Raw genomic sequence first — 25201 nt, 5'->3', positions numbered from 1 at the left:
TTTTCAACGGTAACTACACCCTCACCTAGGACAAGTAATCTCAGTAATCCCACACTAGGTGAAGTGGTTACAGCAGAACTCCTCACTCCTTCACAGTCTGGGAGGAGGGTGGGGTATCGAAGATTTTAAAAACCGCCTGCTGTATGGTTTGGCCTTATTTTGGCTCTCAAGTTTGTCACAGGAATATAAATATTAGCAACTCGAGTTAAATTGGGACTAATGCCTTTAATCACTTAGCCTTACAACCCCCAGCTACCCTCAGGATCTCTTCCCATTCTCCCCCTCCAGCAGGGTCATTGAGCATGCACATGCGCAGGCCCATAGCTGCCACCACTTCCGGGGAAACAGGCCAATCACAGCACGGAACAAATGTGAGTCTCTGACGCAGGAAACCGCGCTCTGCGGGGGGGATGTTGGGGTCGTTAATCTGTGGCCAGCCTGTCTTTGAACTGAGTGCGAGTGCGCAGCGCCTTGCTTGAGCCGCTGAACCGCTTGCTGCAGGTAAGCAGGAAGGGCCTTTCGTCCTGAGGCTTAGCTGAGCAAGGGCTTCCTGGGCCTCTTCTGGGCTCCATATGTGGGGGTGCTTGTGCACGACTGGGTCTCTCAGATTCTTGCAAGACTCTTTGAGAACTACAGGAATCCCCTTACAAGTAACCCCTGTCCCCCCCCCCAAATTTTTTTTTTTTTAAAGAAATACAGGATCCTGGGCCTCAGCTTAAATCCATGTAGTCGTAACGGAGGTGGTATGACTGCGTTACATGAGATTTTTATCAGGACGACAGTTTTCAAGTTTGCAAAGTGGCCACGTGATCTCCAAAGAAGGATTGTTGGGGTGTGAAGGTAAGAACCTCCAACCCACAGTGCCAGCACCTCCCTGACGTAGTCAGTGTCATCCTTTGCTCCTCATTTGTAGGCCTTGTGGGTACGGAATTTTCCTTTTTCTTAACTGTAAGGTGAGGCTCTGGTATGTTAAACATCATTTCAAGTCGCAGGGATCAAATCTTGAGAGCTGAGGATCTACTACAAATTTAGTTTATTAGCCTAACTTTTTTTTTTTTTATTGAGTTCATACTAGCCAATATTTTTCAGCAGCCACAAGAATTAGAGAAGGTAATACAGCTTTGAGAAAAAATAGAGAAGAATTCAGACCATGAACTATAGGCTCCCATGTCATTAACAAAAAAAAGAATGTAAAACCACAAGTATGATCTGTGTTATGACCGAAAGATGTGTGGAGCCAGGAAATGAGAGTATGCCCCAGATGTTGGTGCCCTCTAAGTCTTATTATTCATACAAGTAATGAAAGAGGCTTGCTGTAGAGTTATGGAACTGATTGAAGGGATAGAGTAGAAGGCAGTAGTCACAATAGCAGGCTGTTTGTAGCTTGCACTGGGAAGATGGCCCCCAAAGGTGTTTATTTCATCTCATGGCTTGAGTCTGGAAGGGGAGTTAGAGTACATAAGTATGTGGAAAGGGGAGGACCCACTGGGAATCTAGATCTGTGCAGGAACACCACCCACCTCCTTTTTATTTTAAATGAAATCCGCTTACCGACTTAAGCTCAGGTCATGATCTCACGGATCATGAGTTTGAGCCCTGTGCCAGGCTCTGAGCTGTCAGTCAGCCCAGCCACAAGAATTAGAGAATTAGAGCCTGTGCCAGGCTCTGGGCTGACTGACAGCTCAGAGCCTGGAGGCTGCTTCTGATTCAGTATTTTCCTCTCTCTCTGCCCCTCCTCCACTCACCTTCTGTCTCTCTCCCCTTCAAAAATAAACGTTAAATGAAATACTCTTAAATTTTTTTTTTCAGGGGTGCCTGGGTGGCTCCGTGGGTTAGGGGTTCGACTTCGGCTCAGGTCATGACCTCACGGTACGTGGGTTCCAGCCCCGAGTCAGGCTCTGTGCTGACAGTTTGGAGCCTGCTTCAGATTCTGTGTCTCCCTCTGTCTCCCCCGCTTGTGCTCACAGGGGGAAAAAAAAACCTTTTTTTCATGTTTATTTTTGAGAGAGCGAAAGCATGAGTGGGGAAGGGGCAGAGAAAGAGGGAGAGAGAATCCCAAGTAGGCTCGCATATCAGTGTAAAGCCTTACTCGCGGCTCAGTCCCATGAACTGTGAGATCATGACCTGAGCCAAGATCAAGAGTCGGCCTCTCAACCGAGTGAGCCACCCGGGTGCCCCTGAAATACTCTTTTTATTTACTTACTTATTTATTTTTAATGTTTATTTATTTTGAGAGAGAGGACGCATGAGTGTAAGTGGGGTAGGGGCAGAGAGAGAGAGGGAGATAGAGAATCCTAAGCTGTCTTAATGATGCTCAGTGCAAAGCCTGACACAGGGCTCTGGGATCCCACGACCCTGGGATTATGACCTGAGCCAAAATCAAGAGTTGAACACTTAACTGAGCCACCCAGGCACCCCTGAAATACTCTTATTTTATTTATTTTTTAATATTTATTATTTTTGAGAGGGAGAGAGAGAGAAAGCGAGGAAGGGGCAGAGGATCCGAAGCAGGCTCTGTACTGACAGTAGAGAACCCAATGTGGGGCTCAAACTGACGAACCATGAGGTCATTGCCTGGGCCAAACTTGGGCCGAAGTCTGACACTTAACTGACTGAGCCAGCCAGGTGCCCCAAAATACGGAATTTTAAACAAAGATTAGGGATTCTCATCGTGACAGTGTTATTCATGAAAAGTTAGACTGGAATATCAGAAAAATTTGAAGACACATTATCACTACTTTATGTTTCTTTTTATTGTGTGGGAGAGGAAAAGTAATTATCCCTCTACCCCTCTAGGTTCTTAGCTGAAACCCCATCTGTAATAAAAGGCAAATTAACAGGAGAAAATAATTTAATTATGTACTCCATCTGTACATAAGGGAGATTCACAAAGATATGAGACTCAAAAAAGGTAGCGTGAGTGTAAGTGGGCAGCTCATCCTGAACTAAGGAAAGAGATATAGGTCTAAGGCTTCAAAGGGGAGGAAGGCAATTCATAGGACAGTGAAAAGAGAAAGTATCTGGTAAATGAAGTTTGCCCCGCCCAGGTGAAAAAGTTGTCTAGTAATAGTTCTCTTCTTGGCACAGGCCCCCATTCTATGGTAAATTGCCCTTTCAAAAGGGTAGCTTCTGGTCTGTTTTCAGAGCTTCTGTGTCTGCTATTTCTCCAAATAATCAGCTCAAAATCATCCTTATGATTTGGCATCCTTATGCCAAAGAGGCATATTTTTGAATGACATATCATGCTATCCTCCAATCGCAATATAATAAAAAAATTTTTTTAATGTAATAATACCTTGCTGCTTCAAAATTAGAATCTGGGGCGCCTGGGTGGATCACCTGGTTAAGCATCTCACTCTTGATTTCAGCTCAAGTCAAGATTTCTTGGTCATGAGATCAAGCCCTGTATTGGGCTCTTTTCTAACAGCATGGAGCCTGCTTGGGATTCTCTCTCTCCCTCTCTGTCTACCTCTCCCCCGCTCACACATGCGCTTGCTCTCTCTCTCAAAATAAATAAATAAACATTTAAAACAATTAGAATCTATTCAAACTTTCTCTGCCGAACCACCATGAGCAGTTAGCATCTTTTTTACTCATTAAAGGGGAAACAATAATAAGATATATTAACAATAACAATAAGATATATAGTGGTTTTTAGACTAAGACAGTGTTATAGTATATACTTTAATAGATTACATGATATAATAAATATCTAGGCAGTTGGGTCAGATTTCTAAGAGCTTTCTTCACTTTGAAACTTTATAAGATTTTCTAATAATACTTATGTCTATGGGTTCCCGAGACTACCCTACATTCAGACATTGCTACAAGGACTCCGGGCTCAGAGTAAAATGTACTCACAGCTATGACTGATTATAGTGAATGGATACAAAGCAAAATCAGCGAAAGGAAAAAGGTGCATGAGTTGAAGTCTGGAGGAGACCATGGCAAACAGCCAACAGTTCTTACCCAGTTAAGTCACATAGGACTCATTTAATTCCTTTAGCAACAAGTTATGATAACGTGTGAATTGTCTATCAGGGAAGCTCTTAGATGCTTATTTTTTCTTTGGGAACAGGTCATGAGGTCAGCCTCTGCTTAGGATGTATCAAATTTCCAGATTATCAGAAGGAATGCTGGTAGCTAGCATAAACCACATTAGTTACACTGATACTTTAGGCTCGGTGAGCCATTGTTATCAGAAAAGGATGGGAACCCTTCCAAAATCCAAGTTCTCAGATAGAAGCCCAGGGCCAACCTTGCAAGCAGGCCCTTCTAAGGACAGCAAGCAGTCTTAGGCCTATTATGATCACTCTTTTCTGCACAATAGCACTTACTGAGCATCTGTTCTGGTCAGGCAGTGCCTGCCACCCCCATGCGCTTAGATGTATTCTCCAACCCGGTTTTTATCTAGGTCTCATTACATTTACATGGTTGATTAAATCACTGGCCTTGGGTGATTACCTCGATCTCATCTGTGCCTCTCCTCAGGAGGATACAGGATAGGGCTGATGGTTCTGACCCACTAATCATCCCTGGATCTTTTTGGTGGCCTGCCCCCTTCTGCAGCTATCTAGGGGTCCTTAGCCATCACTCAGCTCATCAGCATACAGAGTGCATCCTTATCACTATGGGGTGAGTCCAAGGGTGTTAAGAGCCCTATGTCAGGAACCTGGGACAAAGGCCAAATATATATTTCTTATGTCACCCAGAAAAGTGTAGTGTGCTTAATGGCTTAGTATGCTAGTAGTTGATAGCATTTAATATTATGACTTTGGATAAGCCTGTTCAATTCTCATAAATTTAAGTTTCACAGCTGTAATTGAAGATTTTAACTCTCAAGTGTCAAGGCTCAGCATTTTACCCTACTTGAAACTAATAAGTTAGCCTGTTGATGTTTCATGGTTGCTGCCAGATGACACAACTCCTGGGTCAGAGACAGGACTCAGTTACTACTGGCACAGCCAATAGCATGAGCATCAGGTTGGTGTCAGTTTCCCATCTCTCCCAAGTCTCACCAGCTGGATGCTGTGTACACTGTGGGTTTGTGACACAGCCAAAGAACCCTGAGTTTGGGGGATCCACTTTTATAAATTTTTTTTAACGTTTTTTATTTATTTTTGAGACAGAGAGAGACAGAGCATGAACAGGGGAGGGTCAGCGAGAGGGAGACACAGAATCCGAAACAGGCTCCAGGCTCTGAGCTGTCAGCACAGAGCCCGACGTGGAGCACGAACTCACGGACCGCGAGATCATGACCTGAGCCAAAGTCGGCCGCCCAACCGACTGAGCCACCCAGGCACCCCTGGGGGATCCACTTTTATAGCAAACATGTTCTTGGGGCGCCTGGATGGCTCAGTCGGTTAACCGTATGATTTCGGCTCAGGTCATGATCTCGCGGTTCGTGGGTTCGAGCCCCACATCAGGCTCTGTGCTGACAGAGCCTGAAGCCTGCTTCAAATTGTCTCCTCCTCTCTCTGCCCCTCCCATGCTCATGCTCTATCTTTCTCTGTCTCTCAAAAATAAATAAACATAAAAAAAAAAAAAAAAACCATGTTCTTGGTCTCCTACAGCGCTCTGCATACCATGTTGAGGATTTTTTTTAGAGTTTTTTTTAAGTTTATTTTTTTTTGAGAGAGAGAGCAAGCAAGGAAGGGGCAGAAAGAGAGGGAGACAGAGGATCTGAAGCAGGCTCTATGCTGAAGGTAGAGATCTTGATTCAGGGCTCAAACTCACAAACCGTGAAATCATGACCTGAGCCAAAGTCAGATGCTTAACCAACTGAACTACCCAGGCGCCCCCACCATGTTGAGGATTTAAAGTGCATTCAGAAGCTGGAAGATTTTAAGCACTAGAAAGAGATGTTAGGAGTTGTATATTCAAAGAAAGTTCTTATTACTTGAATTGCGAATGGATGCAGAATGCAAGAATGGAAGCAGGCTGACCAGGTAGAAGGGTAGTACCATAATCCTCTTGAGCTGAACACAGCTTGGGCTAGGGTAAGCTTCTGTACTAGGTCCATATATCTTAAAAGGTGGCAGATGATGCACAAATAATATACAGGAAAATCAATGAGTATAAAAAGCAAGGGATATAAGTGATTATTATATGTCCCAGTGCTTTACAAAATGAACTACACAACTTCCCTTTGATTTAAACATCCGGATGAGCCTGAAGGTGATTTTTCTAAAACTTTAACACTTTAGAATAATAATAGATTCACAGGAATTTTGAGAAACAGTACAGAGAGGTTTCATGTATCTATCATCCACATTCCCATGTTTCCAAATACTGTATCAAAACCAGGAATTTGATCTTGGTCAAAGGACTGTCTAGTTTTATGCCACTTACCACATGTAGACTCACATAGTGGCCACCACAATCAAGTTATAGAACCCATTCCATCACTAATGAGTGTCTTTCATGCTGCCTTATTATAGACACACCCATCACCCACATGATACCAAAACTGTGACACCCACATTTTTTTTTTTCTTTTTTAGAAAGTGCAAGGGGGGAAAGGCAGAAGGAGAGAGAATCTTAAGCAGGCTCCACACTCAGAGTGGAGCCCGACACGGGGCTCGATCCGACAACCCTGGGATCATAACCTGACCCGAAATGAAGAGTTGGATGCTCAACTGATTGAGCCACCCAGGTCCACCACTTTTTTTAAGTCATATTTAAGAGTAACATTCAAAGATCACAACTCCTTCAGTACTAAAGTACATATTTGCTAAGAGTAGGATATCTTCTTATGTAGCTATGAGGCAATTGTTGAATTCAGGAAGTTTGATTTTTGCTACTGTTGTCTAATGAATAGTCCCTATTCATATTTTTGCCATGCTCTGTCCACTTTAGAGCAATGTATATGTCTAGCTAGACTCTAGAAAGCTAAGATCACAAATTTAACTTGTTTCTTTAGTTTCTTAACGTAGAAGAAACTTCAGTGCCATTGTATATAGTTTAAGACCATGGACTTGTGGAACGTTCTGTGGTTTGGATTTTAGTGATTGTATCTTTGTGATTAAATTTAGGAATTGCTTTTTCTTTTTTTGCAGGGGGAGCATAAATACTCTGTAAGTGATGTTTTTCTCATTGCAGGCCATCAGTTTATCCCTTCATTGGTCAGGAGGTATTCTTTAGGATTCTGCATTGTAAAGGCACTTATTTTTCATATAATTGTTAACAGTGATATTTTGAGATTTTTGTGAATATATCATTACCCAGGAAATTTCTCATAATAGTTTTTGCAGTTATTGATGATTCTTGCCTAAATTAATTATTATATTGTGATAGCACATCTAGGAGATTTTATAATTGAAAACTTTCCTCACTCATAGGAATGAATGGTTGCTTGCTTGGACCCGTGGCTACTTTGTTGAAGAAGAAAGTCATTAATCTTAAATTTAGGTGAGTTAATCCGTGAGAGAGCTGCAAACAGTGAATCTTGCTTGCCCTCAAGCTACGGGACAGGACACTACGCAAGACTTCAGTGGCTGCCATCAGAAGCTGGGCCAGTGGAACCTAAAGCTTCGAGGTCTGGGGGAGATCTACTCGCTGGGTCTTGAGCCTACAGCAGGCCTTGCCAAGCAGAACATTCTTACCCACCACCTTCATTCTCTGCTCAATGGAGTTTGTAACAGCCCTGGTACACCTCCAGGAAGAGTCTAACTGCCCCATCTGTCTGGACTACTTGAAAGACCCAGTGACTATAAACTGTGGGCACAACTTCTGTCGCTCCTGCATCAACATGATGTGGAAGGATCTAGAAGATACCTTCCCCTGTCCTGTCTGCCGTTTTTGCTTTCGTAACAAAAACTTACGGAGCAACCGCCAGCTCAGTAATTTGACTGAAATTGCTAAACTACTGCAGGTCAGAAGGAGCAAGAGAAAAAGGCAGGAAGAATATTCCGTGTGTGAGAAACACAATCAGTTTCTGACCCTTTTTTGCGGGAAGGACCTAGAGGTTTTATGTACACAGTGCAGCCTCTCTGTTCAACACCAGAAACACTACATTTGCCCCATTAAGAAAGCTGCCTCTTATCACCGGAAAATTCTAGAATATAGCATTGAGCCCTTGCAGAACAATGTGGAACGAGTTGAAAAAGTGATTTCTCTGCAAGCCAGCAAAATTGTGGAACTGAAAAAGAAGGTAGAGTATAGGAGAGAAGAAATCATTTCTGAATTTGAGCAACTTCGACTGTTTCTGCAAAATCAGCAAGAGGCTCTTCTTAGGCAGATGAAAGATGAAGAGATGGACATTTTAACGAAACTAAATACCAACCGTATAACATTTTCAGATCATGTTTCCACATTAAAACATCTGCTGAAGGAGGTAGAGTGCAAGTGTGGGCAATCGGAACTGGAATTACTGACACATGTGAAAGGTATCTACCACAGGTATCAAAACCTAAAACGTCCTGAGCTCTTTTTATTCCGATTAAAGAAATACGGACTTAGCCTTCCTCCCCAATACTCTGGCTTGGGCAAAATTATCAAGCCATTTCAAGTAGATGTGATTCTAGATCTTGAAACAGCACACCCTCGGCTTATTGTCTCTGAGGATAGAAAAACTGTGCATTATGGAAAGAGAAGAAAATACCTTTGTTATAACCCAAGGAGATTTTACCTCTGCCCTGCTGTCCTGGGCTCTAAGAGATTTAGTTCTGGCCGGCATTACTGGGAGGTCATAGTGGGAAACAAGCCTAAATGGACCTTGGGAGTGTGTCAAGACTGTTTTCCTAGGAATTGGCGGAATCAGCCAGTAGCTGAGGGTGGGTTCTGGGCAATTGGGAGATATATTGAAAGCATTTATGTTATGTTGGGTCCTAAGAGAAGCCAGCTTCTGCCCACAGTAAGACCCACTAAGATTGGCATTTTTTTGGACTATGAGTTGGGTGAGGTTTCCTTTTACAATATGAATGATAGATCTCTTCTCTATACTTTTAATGATTCTTTTACAGAAGCTGTTTGTCCCTATTTCTATGTTGGAATAGATTCTGAACCTCTTCAAATCTCTTCAGTAACAGATGATGAAAGATGAAGTACCTGGGAAAGAAACAATGCTGTTTCAGTATCTAGGGATAACTAGTAAATTTAGTCTCAGCAATTCTGGATTCTTGTGGTTTACCGCTGAAAACCAGAAGAGATTTTTCTCCTTCATTTTAAGCAACTATAAAACATGAGAGTAACACCAATTTTATAGATGTTTATAGATGCTTTTAGTTTCTAAGATAAAGTATTTGAGGATTATGCTACTTAACAAATTTAATAAAATATTTCTGTTGAAATTACCTATAATAAGATGTCTTTATTTTTTACTTTTTAATGTTTATTTTTGAGAGAGAGAGAGACAGAGTGCGAGCAGGGGAGGGGCAGAGAGAGAGGGAGATACAGAATCTGAAGCAGGCTCCAGGCTCCGAGCTGTCAGCACAGAGCCTGATGTGGGGCTTGAACCCACAAACTGTGAGATCATGACCTGAGCAGAAGTCAGATGCCTAACAGACGGAGCCACTCAGGTGCCCCAACATGTCTTTTAATTATAGTCATTCCTTTACAGTTAAATAAGTTACTTTCTTTTTTTTTTTTTTTTTTTTTTTTACATTTATTATTTTTGATAGAGACAGAGCACAAGTGGGGGGAGGGCAGAGAGAAGGAGACACGGAATCCGGAGCAGGCTCCAGGCTCTGACCTATCAGCACAGAGCCCCAGGTAGGGCTTGAGCTCACAAACTGAGATCATGACCTGAGCCTAAGTTGGATGCTTAACCAACTGAGCCACCCAAGCGTCCCTACTTCCATAATTCTTAATAATCATATTCTCCTCTTCTTTCTTTCTTTCTTTCTTTCTTTCTTTCTTTCTTTCTTTCTTCTTCTTTTAAATTTACTTATTTATTTTTGTGTAAGAGAGTAAGTGCCAGCAGAGGAGGGGCAGAGAGAGAGAAGGAGAGCAAGAATCCCAAGCAGACTTCATGCCCAGCATGCAGCTTAGAGCCCTGATCCCAGAAGCCCTAATCCCAAGACCATGAGATGATGACCTGAGCCAATATCAAAAGTCAGATGTCTAACTGACTAGGATACCCAGGCTCCCTTCTCTTCTTTACTGTGTTTGTTACCAGTTGACACAAATGACTGATTACTATAGATACTGAGATTTTGCTCTTTAAAAGCCCTTTCCCTACACATATTTATATAGATCATAGGTAATCTATGTCCCAGTGAACATGATTCTGCATCTCATGTTGCAATCTGAACAAAGTAGCCTATGTGTATAGCTATCTCTTTCCCCACTATCCTGGGAATTGCCCTCTGTTCTAGAATTCCTTGGTTTAATCCCATGTCTCCCTGCTTGTTTTATCTTTAAATTTGGGGTGTCATCCTCTCTATGTTTTAAAATTTGGGTGATTTGGCACATTTCAAAACGATTTTATTCTACCTATGTTGAGGTGACAGTTAAGCCAAATATACATGGCTACATTTGAAGTCATATAACCTAATTTTCAAAACATACTATTGTTTTTGAGAAGTCTCATACCATCTGATTCTTGATACTTTGGCTACCATTGTTTTATGATTTTTAAAGACCTTTTTTATTCCTAGTTGTTGTTTTTTTTTTTTTAAGTTCATTTATTTTAAGGGGTGCATAGAGCAAAGGAGAGAGAGGATCTCAGGCAGGCTCCGCACCTCCAGCTCAGTGCCCGATGTGGGACTCAAACTCAACGAACCGTGAGATCATGACCTGAGCCGAAATCAAGAGTTGGATACTCGACTGACTGAGCCACCTGGGCACCCCTATTCCTAGTGTTTTGAGCTTTGTCCGTTTATTTTGCTGAGTGGTGAGATACTTGGTCAGGATTCTCCAGGGAAATAACCAAACAGATGTGTATTTTTAGAGAAAGATTTATCTTAAGGACTTGGCTTAAATGATTATGGAGACTGGCAAATCTATGACCACCGGCATGGCAGATTTTAAAACCAGCAACCTGGAGATCAGGGAAGATTCTATGCTGCAGTTCAAGTACAAAGGTCATCCCATGATAGAATTCTTTCTTGGCTCACGGTAGGTCAGACTTTTGCTCTATTCACCCTTCAATAGACTGAATGAGACTCTCCCACATTAAAAAGTCCACCAATTTAAATGTCAGTCTCATCCAAAAACACCCTCAGAGAAACATCCAGAATAATGTTTGACCACATATTTGGCACTGAGGCCCAGCAAAGTGACACATAAAATTAACCATCATGGATATCTTCAATTCGAAATTGTACGAGGTGAGACAAACTAAGATTCCTATCCTTGAGCAGTGTACTTCCTAGAGTAGAAGAAACAGATAATCAAATAATAAATATAAAGCATTGATAAAGCAAGGTAGAAGCTAATAAAGCTCGATGGGTAGGTACAGAGCATGGGAGTACTGTGGGTGGGGGAGGGTTAGCTACCTGAAGTTGGGTGGTCGGCGTAGGTATTTAAAATTTTTTCTTTGGGGCGCCTGGGTGGCGCAGTCGGTTAAGCGTCCGACTTCAGCCAGGTCACGATCTCGCGGTCCGTGAGTTCGAGCCCCGCGTCGGGCTCTGGGCTGATGGCTCAGAGCCTGGAGCCTGTTTCCGATTCACTGTCTCCCTCTCTCTCTGCTCCTCCCCCGTTCATGCTCTGTCTCTCTCTGTCCCAAAAATAAATAAACGTTGAAAAAAAAAATTTAAAATTTTTTCTTTAATGTTATTTTTGAAGGAAAGAGAAAGAGCAGGAGCAGGGGAGGAGAGAGAGGGAGACACAGAATCCGGAACAGCCCTCAGGCTATGAGCTGTCAGTACGGCCTGATGCTGCACTCGAACTCACAAACCACAAGATCATGACCTGAGCTGAAGTTGGTCGCCTAACAGACTGAGCCACCCAGGCACCCCTGTGTAGGCATTCTAGAGAACATGGAATCAGAGCAGAACTCTGGATGAGGGAAGAGCAGTGGTGGAGCATTGCAGAGAGACCGGCTGGAGCAAATGTTACGGAGAAGGGATTGGCAGAAGGGACCTGGGCCAACACTGAAGCCTGTTAGTGGAGTAGAATGAGTGCAAGGAGAGTCTAAGTGAGGTCAGAGAGGTGAGTTGTGGGGAAAAGGGAGAAAAACCAGCCTTGGTAGGGTCACATAGGCCATTTGAGGTGTTTTACTCTGTGAAATAAATGGGAGTCCTTAGAGGCTTTGGTGGTGGGAGAGAGTAATTTTACCAGACTTTCCTGTTCAACAATCTCTCCTCTCTATCTACATTGGCCTACATGCTCTTCCTGGAGCATAGCAGGTTCTTTCTTAATATTTCTTTTTTTTTCTTTCTTTCTTAATATTTCTTAATGTTACTTGTTGAAGAATTAGAGACGCCTGGCTGGCTTAGCTGGTTGAGCGCCAACTTCAGCTCAGGTCATGATCTCATGGTTTGTGAGTTCAAGCCCTATGTCAGGCTCTGTGCTGACAGCTCAGAGCCTGGAGCCTGCTTCAGATCCTGTGTCTCCCTCTCTCTCTGCCCCTCCCTGCTGACACTCTGTCTCTGTCTCTCTCAAAAATAAATAAACATTCAAATTAGACTATGTAATTAACATTGTCCCTGCTGGCTTGATTTAATCACAGGTAATAATCTCCCTACCTCTATCCAGGGTGGCACCTGGGCCAGACCTTGCCCCCCTCTTGGAGGGAGGACCCACCACTTTTTGGTGGGTGGGGTCTCCATGACTCCACCTTGCTAGTAGGATATATACATATATGCAATGGTCACATCACTGACCCAGCAATCTCTTGCAAAACTGTCTTCTGAGAACTCTTTTAGAGACCAGCCTCACAGACCTCCCATAGTCACCTGCTCCAGGTAAGCCCAGAGATGGTATAACGTAGGTACAGGAGGCTGGAGCATGGTAAGACTGGTGGCATCCTGATGCCTCTTCTGTATAGTGCCTAAGATCAAACCTTAAGGAAAAGCAAACTTGGATTCAGGTTTTCTTTTTTAAAGTTTATTTATTTTGAGAGAGAGAGAGACAAGTGGGGGTGGGGGAGGGGCAGAGACAGAGAGAGGGAGAGAGAGAAAATCCTAAGCAGGCTCTGAACAGACAGTGCAGAGCCCGAGGCCAGGCTTGAACTCATGAACTGGGAGATAATGACCTGAGCCAAAACCAAGACTCGATGCTTAACTGACTGAGCCACCCAGCTGCCCCTGGATTCAGGTTACTTTAAGAACCATTCTTGTGTTATGGTTTATTTATTCAGTGACCCTTGTCCTAGGTCATATAAATACTGCTAAAAATACAGACACCATGATCCCAGCCAGTCCTAGAGGTTCCCGATATCTGTGTGACAAAGCCTCCAGAGGTGCTGATCCGAAGCCCAGTGTGGAATCCTTTCCAGCATCTTAGTGAGGGGTGGCTTGTGAATAGGTGGGGAGTGGAGGGATGAGAGCTATGGGGCCAGGATCCCTAGTACTCAGGTCCTGTATAAACTTGATCTTCCTTAATCTCACCGTCTGCTTACAGATGTGCAGAGAGTATAAGCAGGTTGCCCAAAGTCACTAAGTTCTTAAGGGAGGCCCAGAAACTTGGCCAAGCTTAGTCATTCAACAGCTCTAGCCTAGGACTTAGGAGATACTTGGAGATACAGTCATCGTGGGGATAACATGGAGATTATAGACCTGTGGGGAATGCAGGTCTCCAAAATGCACATTAATCTGCAACATCAGAGTTGAAAGAAAAATCATGGTACAGACTCTGGTGTTGTGGCAGTGGTGAGTGAGGTGATCCAACATGGAGGTCACTTCTCAGCCTTTTGGCCTCCTTGAGATATCAGTAACAGCTTCAAAGAAAAAGCTCCATGCCCTCTTCTCAGGATCCTGTCCTAACAAGTACTCACTACTTGGTAGCTCACCATTCACTTCAGAGAGTATTGTGTGTATGTGTGTGTTTCTCAGCTTTTTCTCACACTGAATTCCTGATCTCCAATTTCATTCTGTGCATTATGTGAAAAATTAGTTTTCCAAGTTGGCAGGGTCCTCAGAGTAAATTTAATCTAGTCCAAATCCCATCTACTATGTACAGAGTTGGATATAGCTTCCAGTTGAGAAACTCAAGTGAAAAGAAAATTTTGATATATTATGAATTCAGTGCTGTCAGAAATGTCTGTGGTTTAAGCCAAAAAATACCAAGTTCTTTCAATAGATTTTTGACTATTGAAATGATTGAAGTGGAGATTTATACTTTGTTTACCTGAGTAGAGGTGAGGATATTAGAGATGAGGATATTATATAACATTCCCCAGGTCCCCCAGATAGTAGGTGACTACAGAGAAATCTCACCCAGGGCCAAGAGATCTAGTCCACACATTCTCCACAGTCCCATTTAGCCCCTCTTTGGTTGACGTGGGTGTAGGTGGAATCCTGGGGGTGAATCCTTGTAGAGCAAGTCCAGTCTTTTTTTTTTTTATTATATGAAATTTGTCAAATTAGTTTCCCTACAACACCCAGTGCTCATCCCAAAAGGTGCCCTCTTGAATGCCCGTCACCCACCCTCCCCTCCCTCCCACCCCCCCATCAACCCTCAGTTGAACAAGTCCAGTTTTAACAAACCTGGTCTCATCATTTACATAAGCTCAGCAAGAATAGCGATTGATCATGAGGGTCTTTTAAAGTTTGCTTTCCTGGAACCTTTTATAAGGAATCTCCGGGTTGAACTTTTAGTAGCCTCTCGAGGCCAGAAGCCAAGCGAAATACTTGCCATCAGACAGGCCTGCAATACCTGTAGAATTGGGTGAATTCCTGTTTATGAGGTCCCCAAGATATCCTGAGGTTCCTGCAACTGCCAGGAAGTGACCTTCTTTACTCACCTGGTGAGGCTGCTGGGAAGTCTGTAAGCAAGGTATCAGGCCAGCATTTCCAAGGGGCTTTATGGCTCCATGTTTCATAAAGCCAACCTTAGTTCCTTAAAGCTGTCTGCTCATATCTGAGTCTATGAATGTCACTCTCAAATATGACATTCCTGTCAAAGCCTTGGTAAAATAACCAGTATTTCCAATGGTGACCTGGTACAAGATGAACAGATTCTTAATGAACTTATGCAAACAATTGTAATTGCCATGAAAGAAAGAATACTCACTGAGAGTTTTTGAATTTCAGGGAAGTTATGTAGAGCGAAAAGATAAATGCTTCAGTTTACAAATGAATACTTTATGACATTTCTGTATATCATAGATATCTTAAGAGAAAGTTTCCTTAATCTAAAAGAGCAAACATTAGAGAACCAGCAATATTTTCAACAAGAATCACAAAACTATAATCTTCCTCAGTTCATTTAATCCCATGTTCCTAATTCTTGTTCAATTTGAATGCAGATTTTTAGTTCTGGAAATTCTTACCCATTTTAGTATTAATCTTAAAGATGTCGAATACCTGTATTTGTTCACAAAGTCCTTTTTATAAATCTCCTTGAATAAGAAACACATTTTGTGAGAGAATAAGAACAATTGTAAATGACAAAATCTCAGAAATAGACATTGTTAAAGATCTGATGAGAGTTCATTATGATGCAATTGACAAAGAAATTCGGTTATTTCTGTGACACATAACACTTCAAGTAATCAGAATATTAAGTGATGACCTTATACCAAAACATTAAAACTTTAGGAATTGCATATATATTTGGGCAGTTACAGCATTAACCTGTGCAATACAACCTAAGGTTTACCATTGTAGGACAGTGAGTTTCCAAGTAACTTAGCATCCCAAATAAAAGGGCCTAACTGGTCAAAAAGACTTCCTTTACCATTTAAATCCTGGGAAGATTGTTAAAACCTTAGGAAGTTATAATTACATCCTAAATAGGATTACAGATCATTACAAATCTTAAAACTTTATTTATTCTACCAAGGTGGCAATAAAAGATCCTAAAGGTGAATGTATAGCATTATATAGTTGTTACCAAAACCTAGCTCCTTTAACATTGAGAAGTTTTAACTAAGTAATCAAACACCTGATAAAGATGAAACCTGAAACTTTGGTTTTCTTGAAAGACAAACCTTTGTTTGCATTGTCTTATCAAGAGCAGATCACCAATCCAAGAAAACTGTCATTTGAGCAGAGAGAAAAGCGGAATTTCAACCTTATACCAGTGTACTTTTAAAATCCTATTCATCTCAACCTTAGTCCATCATGACCACACATAAAATTCCTTTCCAACGATTTCCCTTCATGAACCTTCTACAACTTTCCTTTGCCTTCAAACTTTGTCCCAAAGCCATTTCTTTCCAAATAACCAGTCTCATTGAAGACAGAATTACTTTCTTCTACCCTCAACAAAAATGTATTTCCATTCCTTATATCTTTCTTACATACCTCCTACTGTGGGACCCAAGGAATTTAACAAAAATCCCCTACCCCTGGACAAGCAGAGCAAGACTAACTCCATTTTGTGCTACACCCACTATCTCATGCATAACCCCCACATGACCTACTTATTGCTTAAGACACTCCCCCACCCTAGTCAAGCCTCTGAGCACACCCTTACTGGAAACCGGCTCAAACAGGAATGTGGAACCCCTAACCGCCAATTCTTAAACCCCGCCTTTTGCCCGCCAAACTTGTGCGCCAATTCTGACCAGAGTGACAGGCTAGTTCAAACAGTTACTCTGGGGTAAATTGTAATTCAATTGGCCACCTGCATGTGGACTGACATGACTATGCAACTTTCTGTGTGTGTTACAATCTCATTGGCCACTGGCCCCTATAAAACTGCTCCGCCTCTTAACCTAGGGGTCCAAGTCCCTGCTCCGCTGTGTCAGGTATACTTGGGCCCAAGCTCGAGCCTGCAAATAAACCCTCATGCGTTTGCATCGGTGTCAGCTCCTTGGTGGTCTCTCGGATTCAAAATCGGGGGCATTACATTACTTTCCTACATACAGGGTTGCTTTCCTTATTTCCATCCGTCTTAAGTACACTTAGCAGAATTTTAATTCTTACAAAACCTTAGTCTCCAATTGAGGACTTAGTAACAAATTCAGAGGTGTTTACACCAGAACTTTTTTAGATGGTAAATTCATGAACCAATTAAGTACAAAGCATGTTTTCCAATAGGTCCAAATACCCTTAATTTCTCTGCAATAAGAAGTTAAAAGCACAAACCTATGTTCAGTAATCAAAGCTTTAGCGATTTATTCTATTTGGAAAAGACCTAGATGTCCAAGGGGGTGCACTTTGCTCCTTAACCTTGAGGATGGGAGGAGGAGCCAATGGGGCCTGAGGCACTGAGGAGGGCATGGGAATCAGTTATGTAGACCACACCCAAGTTGGTGCAGAAACAGCAGGAGGGGGAGGGGAAGGCAGAAGAGGTAAGGTGCCAGTAGAAGGAAGAAATGGAAAACCTAATTCAAAACCTTAACTCAGAGGAGCAGACGCCATGTTTTTTTTCCCCCCACCAAAGTGGAAATATGAAGTCCACACACATGAGTGGGGGGTGGGGGAAAGAGAAGAGAAAGAGAAGAGAAGAGTGTGTGGAAGAGAAGTCCACACACATGAGTTGGGGGTGGGGAGAGAGAAAAAGAAGAAAGGATCTGAAGCAGGCTCCATGTTAACAGCAGAAAGCCCAATGTGGGGCTCGGTCCCAGAAACCATGAGATCGCGACCTGAGCCAAAGTCTGACACTCAACCAACTGAACCACCAGGCACCCCTCAATTGAATTTCTAAAGCATGCAACTCTGAGAACAGGCATTTAAGAAAAATTGTTTAAAAGGCACTACTGTTAATAAAAAACAAATGTTGTGCATATCTTGATAACAATGATTTTGCTGAAATAAAGGCAAGAAAAAAATGTATATAAATAAAATAAATTACATATGACTTTATTTGTTACTCATTCAAACAGAGACAGCCTATCTACAGAATGCCAAGAAATGAAATCATATACGCTCTTCTTTCTGGCTTCTCCATTTGGAATTGTGCGAGTCAATCATTTATTCCTTTTTATTGCTGACAACATTCCATTGCATAGATACACCTCTAATTGTTTATTCATTCATACATTGATACACAATTGGCCACAATGTGTCTCTCCATGGTTGGTGAGAGTTGTTTTTTTTATAATCTATCTCTTGCCCTTGCATTTATTGACAATGACTTCAAGATCAGTAGGGGAGTGTAAACTCACCTATAACTAACTCAGGCTCTGGGGCACCTGGGTGGCTCAGTCAGTTAAGCGTCCGACTTCAGCTCAGGTCATGATTTCGCGGTCCGTGAGTTCAAGCCCCGTGTCAGGCTCTGTGCTGACAGCTCAGAGCCTGGAGCCCGTTTCAGATTCTGTGTCTCCCTCTCTCTCTGCCCCTCCCCTGTTCATGCTCTGTCTCTCTCTGTCTCAAAAATAAATAAATGTTTAAAAAAAATTAAAAAAAAAAAAAACTAACTCAGGTTAGTATTGGAATATAGACTGGCCTTAGACTGAGAAGCAAATGATCAAAACCCCAATAGAAAAGTGTGCAAAGGTAGTATAGTTCACACACACATACAGAAGGTACACGGAAATTTAACAAGATCGCAGTGTAATCTGCGCTATATTGTTTCCAAATATGCTTAACCTGAATTAAGCCTCTAGAGCTAATTTTCAATTTACAGGAAATACAGGGTATAGAGGGACTGAAGAATGCCATGAGGAAATCATCAGTCAATCAAGAATGTGGTCCACTTTGCTGACTTACTAAACCGGAGCAAATTCAAAATTGTCAAAAAGATGAGTTTATTTGGGAATAGCAAGGAATTGCATGCAGTTTGGTACATACAAACTATAGCAAGCTAAGGCAAACCTGTTGAGGGTTTGGGTGGGCTGTATTTACGGGCAGGGAATGTGAAGAGGAGTGAGTTTTGTTAGAGTCTGTGAAAATGAAAGACACAGGAAGGCTTTGAAAATTGCCCAAGCAGAGGAAACCAGTCCAGTCATAAAACAAAGCTCAATTCAGTTTATTTTGTGAGATCAACCCAACCTGGGTCATTTCTTGTTCATGTCTCTGAAAACCCTAAACAAGACTTCCCAAGGTTGATATGAGGCAACCCCTGAGCAACTGCCTATAATGTAAGAAAATGCCAATATTATCAGTTTTCTGTAAATCAGGCATTTATGGGAAAATAGCCTCTCGGTCCTGAAGTTCGGTTTTCCTGAGGACGGTTTTCCATTTTCCGGTTTGTATCATCCAGTTCCATTTTATTTTATTTTTTAATTTTCAAAAAGTTTTTTTTTTAATGTTTATTCCTGAGAGTGTTGCATCCACACGACTCCTGAAACACAATGCTACGGGCACCAGTGACAGTCACAACAAAGTTTATTACAATGAGAGGCAAGGCCAACCGATCGGGACCCACACTCTTGACCAGAGTGTGGTCCCGAACAGCCGGGGTACAGAGTTTTTACAGCCGACCACATCATCTTATCAACACCTGGGAACAAAACAAAGAAATAGTTCCCAGATGGGAGTGGAAACAGTTCAGACGTGCCCTTGCCCCAATCCAATCAAACACTAATCCAGTTGACTTTCCTTAAACTTTTGTTCCCTTGATTGAGAGGACAAGGCTGTTATCTCTTAATCTACACTGTTAAAACAAAGCTGTTATTTGTTAAGGCTACAGGTTAGCCCAACACTACAATTTAACCCTTATAGAGAGAGAGAGAGAAAACGAGAATGAGCAGAGAAGGGGCAGAGCAAGAGAGGGACACAGAATCCGAAGCAGGCTCCAGGCTCTGAGATGTCAGCACAGAGACCAGTGCAGGGCTTGAACTCCAGAACCGTGAGATCATCACGGTTAAACAGTTAACCGACGACTAAGCCACCCAGGCGCCCTTCCAGTTCCATTTTAGATTGAAATTCTTTTACACCCTAAAAGGCAATTAGGCTGGACTTTTCAAAAAGTGAAGTTCTCTTGAAAAGATAAAAGGGGCAGGAAAATTGTTCCAGATTCAAAGAGACCGCAGAAACATACCGACCCAGTGCAATGCACTAACCTTAATGGATCGAGGGTTGGGGGGGAAGGTACAATGACATTTGGGAAACTACTGGAGAGGCTTTAAAACCGAACACTTATAATAGTGGAATTTTTATTAATTTTCATGTTTATGATAATGGTACCCCATTTAGTAGAATATCCTCATTCTTAGGAGGTTTATGCTTAAGCATTGTGGTGAAATATACTTACAAATGTCACAAATTATTCTTAAATTGTTAAAAGGTGTTTGTTATACTATTCTTTCAGCATTTGGCTATGGTTTAATTTTTTTTTTTAATGTTTATTTTTGAGAGAAACGGAGAGAGGAAATAGTGTGTGCACCTGAGCTGGGAAGGGGCAGAGACCAGGGCGGGGGGGGGGGGGGGGGGCGGAGACGGGCAGAAGATCCAAAGTGGGTTCCTCACTGACAACAGAAAGCCGGACGTGGGTCTTGAACCCACTAACCCTGAGATCATGACCTGAGCCAAAGTTGGAGGCTTAACCAACTGAGCCACCCAGGCACCCCTGTGGCTTAAATTTTTTAAAGAAATAAGTGGGGAGGGGGCGCCTGGGAGGCTCAGCCTGTTAAGCTTCAACTTGGGCTCAGGTCATGACCACCGTTTGTGGGGCTGAGTCTGTGCTGAGAGCTCAGAGCCTGGACCCTGCTTCAGATTCTCCCTCGTTCTTTGCCCCTCCCGCTCCTGCTCTGTCTGTCTCTCTTTCTCAAAAATAAATAAAACATTAAAGAAATTTAATCATTGTATTCACAGGCCCTTGGCTTGGTTTCGGATTCATAACGGGCCTTCATAAATCTTTGCCAGTCCATAAATCCTGGCTCCCCTTTATCATCTGCTGCCTTGGGAAGGCTCCATCACCTCCTTGAGCCTCAGCCAGCTCCTCAGTAAACACCCAGCCGCAGGTGAGGAGGAGGAAGTTTGGAAGGTTCTCCACCCCACTGCATACCGCAAGCACTACTCGGCATCATCAGAATAAGTCTCCCCGCCCTTCCCAGATCTGCCCTCCTCGGGACCTGCTCCTCCCCCAGTCTTCTCCCTCGGTCCAGGGAACCCCTTTCTCTCAACAGCTCCAGCAAAAACCTCACGGCTTCTCTGCTTTCTCTGCTTGACTCCCCACAGCCGGTCTGTCAGATATCCAGCCGTCCCTCCGCTGCGCTCTGTGCTCGCATTCTGGCACACTCTCCTGGGGACGCCTGGAAACCCCCTCTGACTGCCTGCTCTGGCCTGCAAGACTTCCAGCATCTGACCTTCAGCAGGCCGCCTGCCCCACCTGCGCCACCTGCCCTTGCCGGGCCCTCTTGTCAGTGCCCCACACAAACTGGCCTTCTTGCCTTTGCGTCCCCCCCACCCCGGGCCCTTTTCTGCCCCGATCTCCCTTCATTTGTTCACCGCGCCTGGAGGGGATGTCCTGTTCCCTTGGCCCAGATAATCGCTGCTGAGACTGGACTTCACTTGACCTTAGTCCCCTCCCCAGGGAGGACTTCAGGGGTCCTTCATGCTAGTAACGGGAGCCTGTCACCTGCTGCCCAGTCTACTGTTCTGTGGCACCTGGCACGCAGCACACACAGTGTGGTGGCTCAGGTAGTGCCTATCCTGAGACTAGATTACAAACTCCCTCATGGACGATAAAACTCCATGGAAGCAGAGACTGACTTCATCCAACTCCGTCTGACCAGAGCCAACCAATGCTAAGGTGCCATAATTGTTGGGAAAAGGAACCCGTGAAATGTTGCCACAAGAAACAACCCAGGGCACTTAGGAAAACAATGACCTTTTAGAGGGAAGATCTTTGACCCCTGGAGGGAAAGGACGGAGACTTAATCGTCAGAGGGAATCTGAAGACGTCTGCAGGCAACTAAAGTGTAAATTTACCTTGACAAACTGCCTGGCCCACCCTGATTTATTTCCGTGGGCGAGAAGACGTTCTACCCTGGCTCCTGCCTCACTCTCTTGATCAAATCAGCTGCAGTCTTTTCCTTCCTGCACACTTTGGCCACATATCCCTCCTGTCTTGTCTCCACTCCCTCTTTCCTTCCTCCCCACACCCAGGACACCTACAATCACTGCCTTAGGCTGACTGGGATTATAGAAAAAGCAAGCTGTTTGAATGGGAGTCCATTGTTACTTCTTACTCCCTCCACCAGGTACGCTGATTGTGGTAAATGGTTTAACCTTCCTGATTGACAAGGATTCAGGAACAGGGGTGAAACTCATCTCCTTTCTGCCTTGTCTGGAAGCTAAAGAAAGAATGTAGAAAGATGTATTTTTTAACAGTATTTATGTGTATGTACAAGAAAATACAACAAAATATTCTAAAACAATCCTTGGATTGGGGAAGATTTTACAACCTTCGGCTTTTTTGAACAGTCACTCAAAGAGGGCCATCCCCCTGTACAGGGCCAGAAGCTGCTAGAAGTCAAGTTAAAATCTGGTCAAGTCTTTTTTTTTTTTTTTTTAATGTTTTATTTATTTTTGAGACAGAGAGAGACAGACCATGAGCGGGGTATGGGCAGAGAGACAGGGAGACACAGAATGTGAAGCAGGCTCCAGGGTCTGAGCTGTCAGCACAGAGCCCCACGTGGGGCTCAAACTCATCAATTGTGAGATCATGACCTGAGACAAAGTTGGACACTTAAATGACTGAGCCACCCAGGTGACCCAAAGTTTGGTCAAATCTTGAATGAAGTTATTGGAATGGAGTGTCCATGCCAATAGTTTCTCCAGTTCTTGCCATACAGAAAAACATGTCTGTATATTCAGAATAAGATTATTTCTGGATAATGGAATTATTTAATTTTTGTGTGTCTGTGTTTAGGTATTTTGAAACTATGATATTATTGTAACAATAGTATTAATATTCCAGATAATATGTGTACATGTTTTCATAACACAGATGAGAAAAACAAGATTCGAGGAAGTTATAAGAAACTTGTCCATGGTTGATAAGCTAATATTTGGCAGGACATGATCGGAATCATATAGAATGAGAAAAAAATATTGGTTACCTATAGCGAAACATGGACATTCAACAGACAGATTGCAGTGTAAGTCTCTGCAGAGAGTAAGACCACACTGGGAGTAGGTGTGGCCTGATGAGATGACCAGGATATACTCCTCTACATTCTTGGATGGAGAATATTATGAGCAATTATATGTCAATAAAATGGGTAATCTAGAAGCAATGGACAAATTCCTAGAAACATATACACTACCAAAACTGTAACAGGAAGAAATAGAAAATTTGAACAGACCCATAACCAGTAAGGAAATCAAATTAGTCATCAAAAATCTACCAAAAAGCAAGAGACCAGGGCCAGATGGCTTTACAGGGGAATTCTACCATTTAACGGAGAGTTAACACCTATTCTCTTGAAACTGTTCCAAAAAAAAGAAATGGAAAGAAAACTTCCAAACTCTCTCTATGAAGCCAGCATTACCTTGATTTCCAAAACCAGACAGAGACCCCACTAAGAAGGAGAACTACAGACCAATTTCCCTGATGAACATGGATGCAAAAATCCTCAACAAGATATTAGCCAACCGGATCCAACAATACATTAAAAATTTTATTCACCACGACAAAGCGGGATTTACACCTGCGATGCAGGGCTGGCTCAATATCCGCAAAACAATTAATGTGATTCATCACATCAATAAAAGAAAGGACAAGAACCATATGATCCTCTCAATAGATTCAGAGAAAGCATTTGACAAACTACAGCATGCTTTTTTGATAAAAACCGTCAAGAAAGTCGGGATAGAAGGAGCATACCTCGAGATCATAAAAGCCATATTTGAAAGACCCAATGCTAATACCACCCTCAATGGGGAAAAACTGAGAGCTTTCCCCCTGTCAGGAACAAGACAGGGATGTCCACTCTCACCACTGGTCTTCAACATAGCATTGGAAGTCTTAGCCTCTGCAATCAGACAACACAAAGAAAGAAAAGGCATCCAAATCAGCCAGGAGGCAGTCAAACTTTTACTCTTCACAGATGACATGATAATCTATATGGAAAACCCAAAAGATTCCACCAAAAACTGCTAGAACTGATCCATGAATTCAGCAAAGTCCCAGGATATAAAATCAATGCACAGAAATCAGGTGCATTCCTATACACCAACAATGAAGTGACAGAAAGAGAAATCAAGGAATCAATCCCATTTACAGTTGCACCAGAAACCATAAAATACCTAGGAATAAATCTAACCAAAGAGGTGAAAAATCTATACACTGAAAACTATAGAAAGCTTATGAAAGAAATTGAAGAAGACACAACAAAATGGAAAAATATTCCCTGCTCCTGCATAGGAAGAACAAATATTGTTAAAAATGTCGATGCTACCCAAAGCAATCTACATATTCAATGTATCTATCAAAGTAACACCAGCATTCTTCACAGAGCTACAACAAATAATCCTAAAATTTGTATGGAGCCAGAAAAGACCCTGAATAGCCAAAGCGATCTTGAAAAAGAAAACCAAAGCAGGAGGCATCACAATCCCAGACTTCAAGCTATACTACAAAGCTATAATCATCAAGACAGTATGGTACTGGCACAAGAGCAGACACTCAGATCAATGGAACAGAATAGAGAACCTGGAAATGGATCCACAAACATATGGCCAACTAATCTTTGACAAAGCAGGAAAGAATATCCAATGGAAGAAGACAGTCAGTCTCTTCAGCAAGTGGTGTGGGGAAAACTGGACAGTGACATTCAGAAGAATGAACCTGGACCACTTTCTTACAACATACACAAAAATAAAGTCAAAATGGATGAAAGACCTAAATGTGAGACAGGAAGCCATCAAAATCCTCGAGGAGGAAGCAGGCAAAACCTCTTTAATCTTGGCCACAGCAACTTCTTACTCAACACGTCTCCAGAGGCAAGGGAAACAAAAACAAAAATGAACTACTGGGACCTCATCAAAATAAAAAGCTTCTGCACAGCAAAGGAAACAATCAGCAAAACTAAAAGGCAACTGACAGAATGGGAGAAGATATTTGCAAACGACATATCAGATAAAGGGTTAGTATCCAAAACCCACAAAGAACTTCTCAAACTCAACACCCAAAAACCAAATAATCCAGTGAAGAAATGGGCAAAAGACATGAATAGACACTTCTCCAAGGAAGACATCCAGATGGCCAACTGACACACAAAAAAATGCTCCACATCACTCATCATCAGGGAAATACA

At 42.6% G+C, this 25201-nt stretch overlaps 1 protein-coding gene across 1 annotated transcript; it reads left to right on the top strand.

Annotated features, from left to right (window-relative positions):
* Positions 1 to 7627: 7627 nt before the first annotated feature.
* Positions 7628 to 9043, top strand: LOC115511505 (tripartite motif-containing protein 60-like). The gene has a single exon (XM_030311887.1). It carries the CDS (start codon positions 7628 to 7630, stop codon positions 9041 to 9043), a length of 1416 nt encoding a protein of 471 aa, XP_030167747.1.
* Positions 9044 to 25201: the final 16158 nt, after the last annotated feature.

This window comes from Lynx canadensis, chromosome B1, assembly GCF_007474595.2.
Source record: "Lynx canadensis isolate LIC74 chromosome B1, mLynCan4.pri.v2, whole genome shotgun sequence".
NCBI classification, from domain to species: Eukaryota; Metazoa; Chordata; class Mammalia; order Carnivora; family Felidae; genus Lynx; species Lynx canadensis.
The sequence above is the reverse complement of the archived record's forward strand: the minus strand, read 5'-3'. Positions and strand labels throughout refer to the sequence as shown.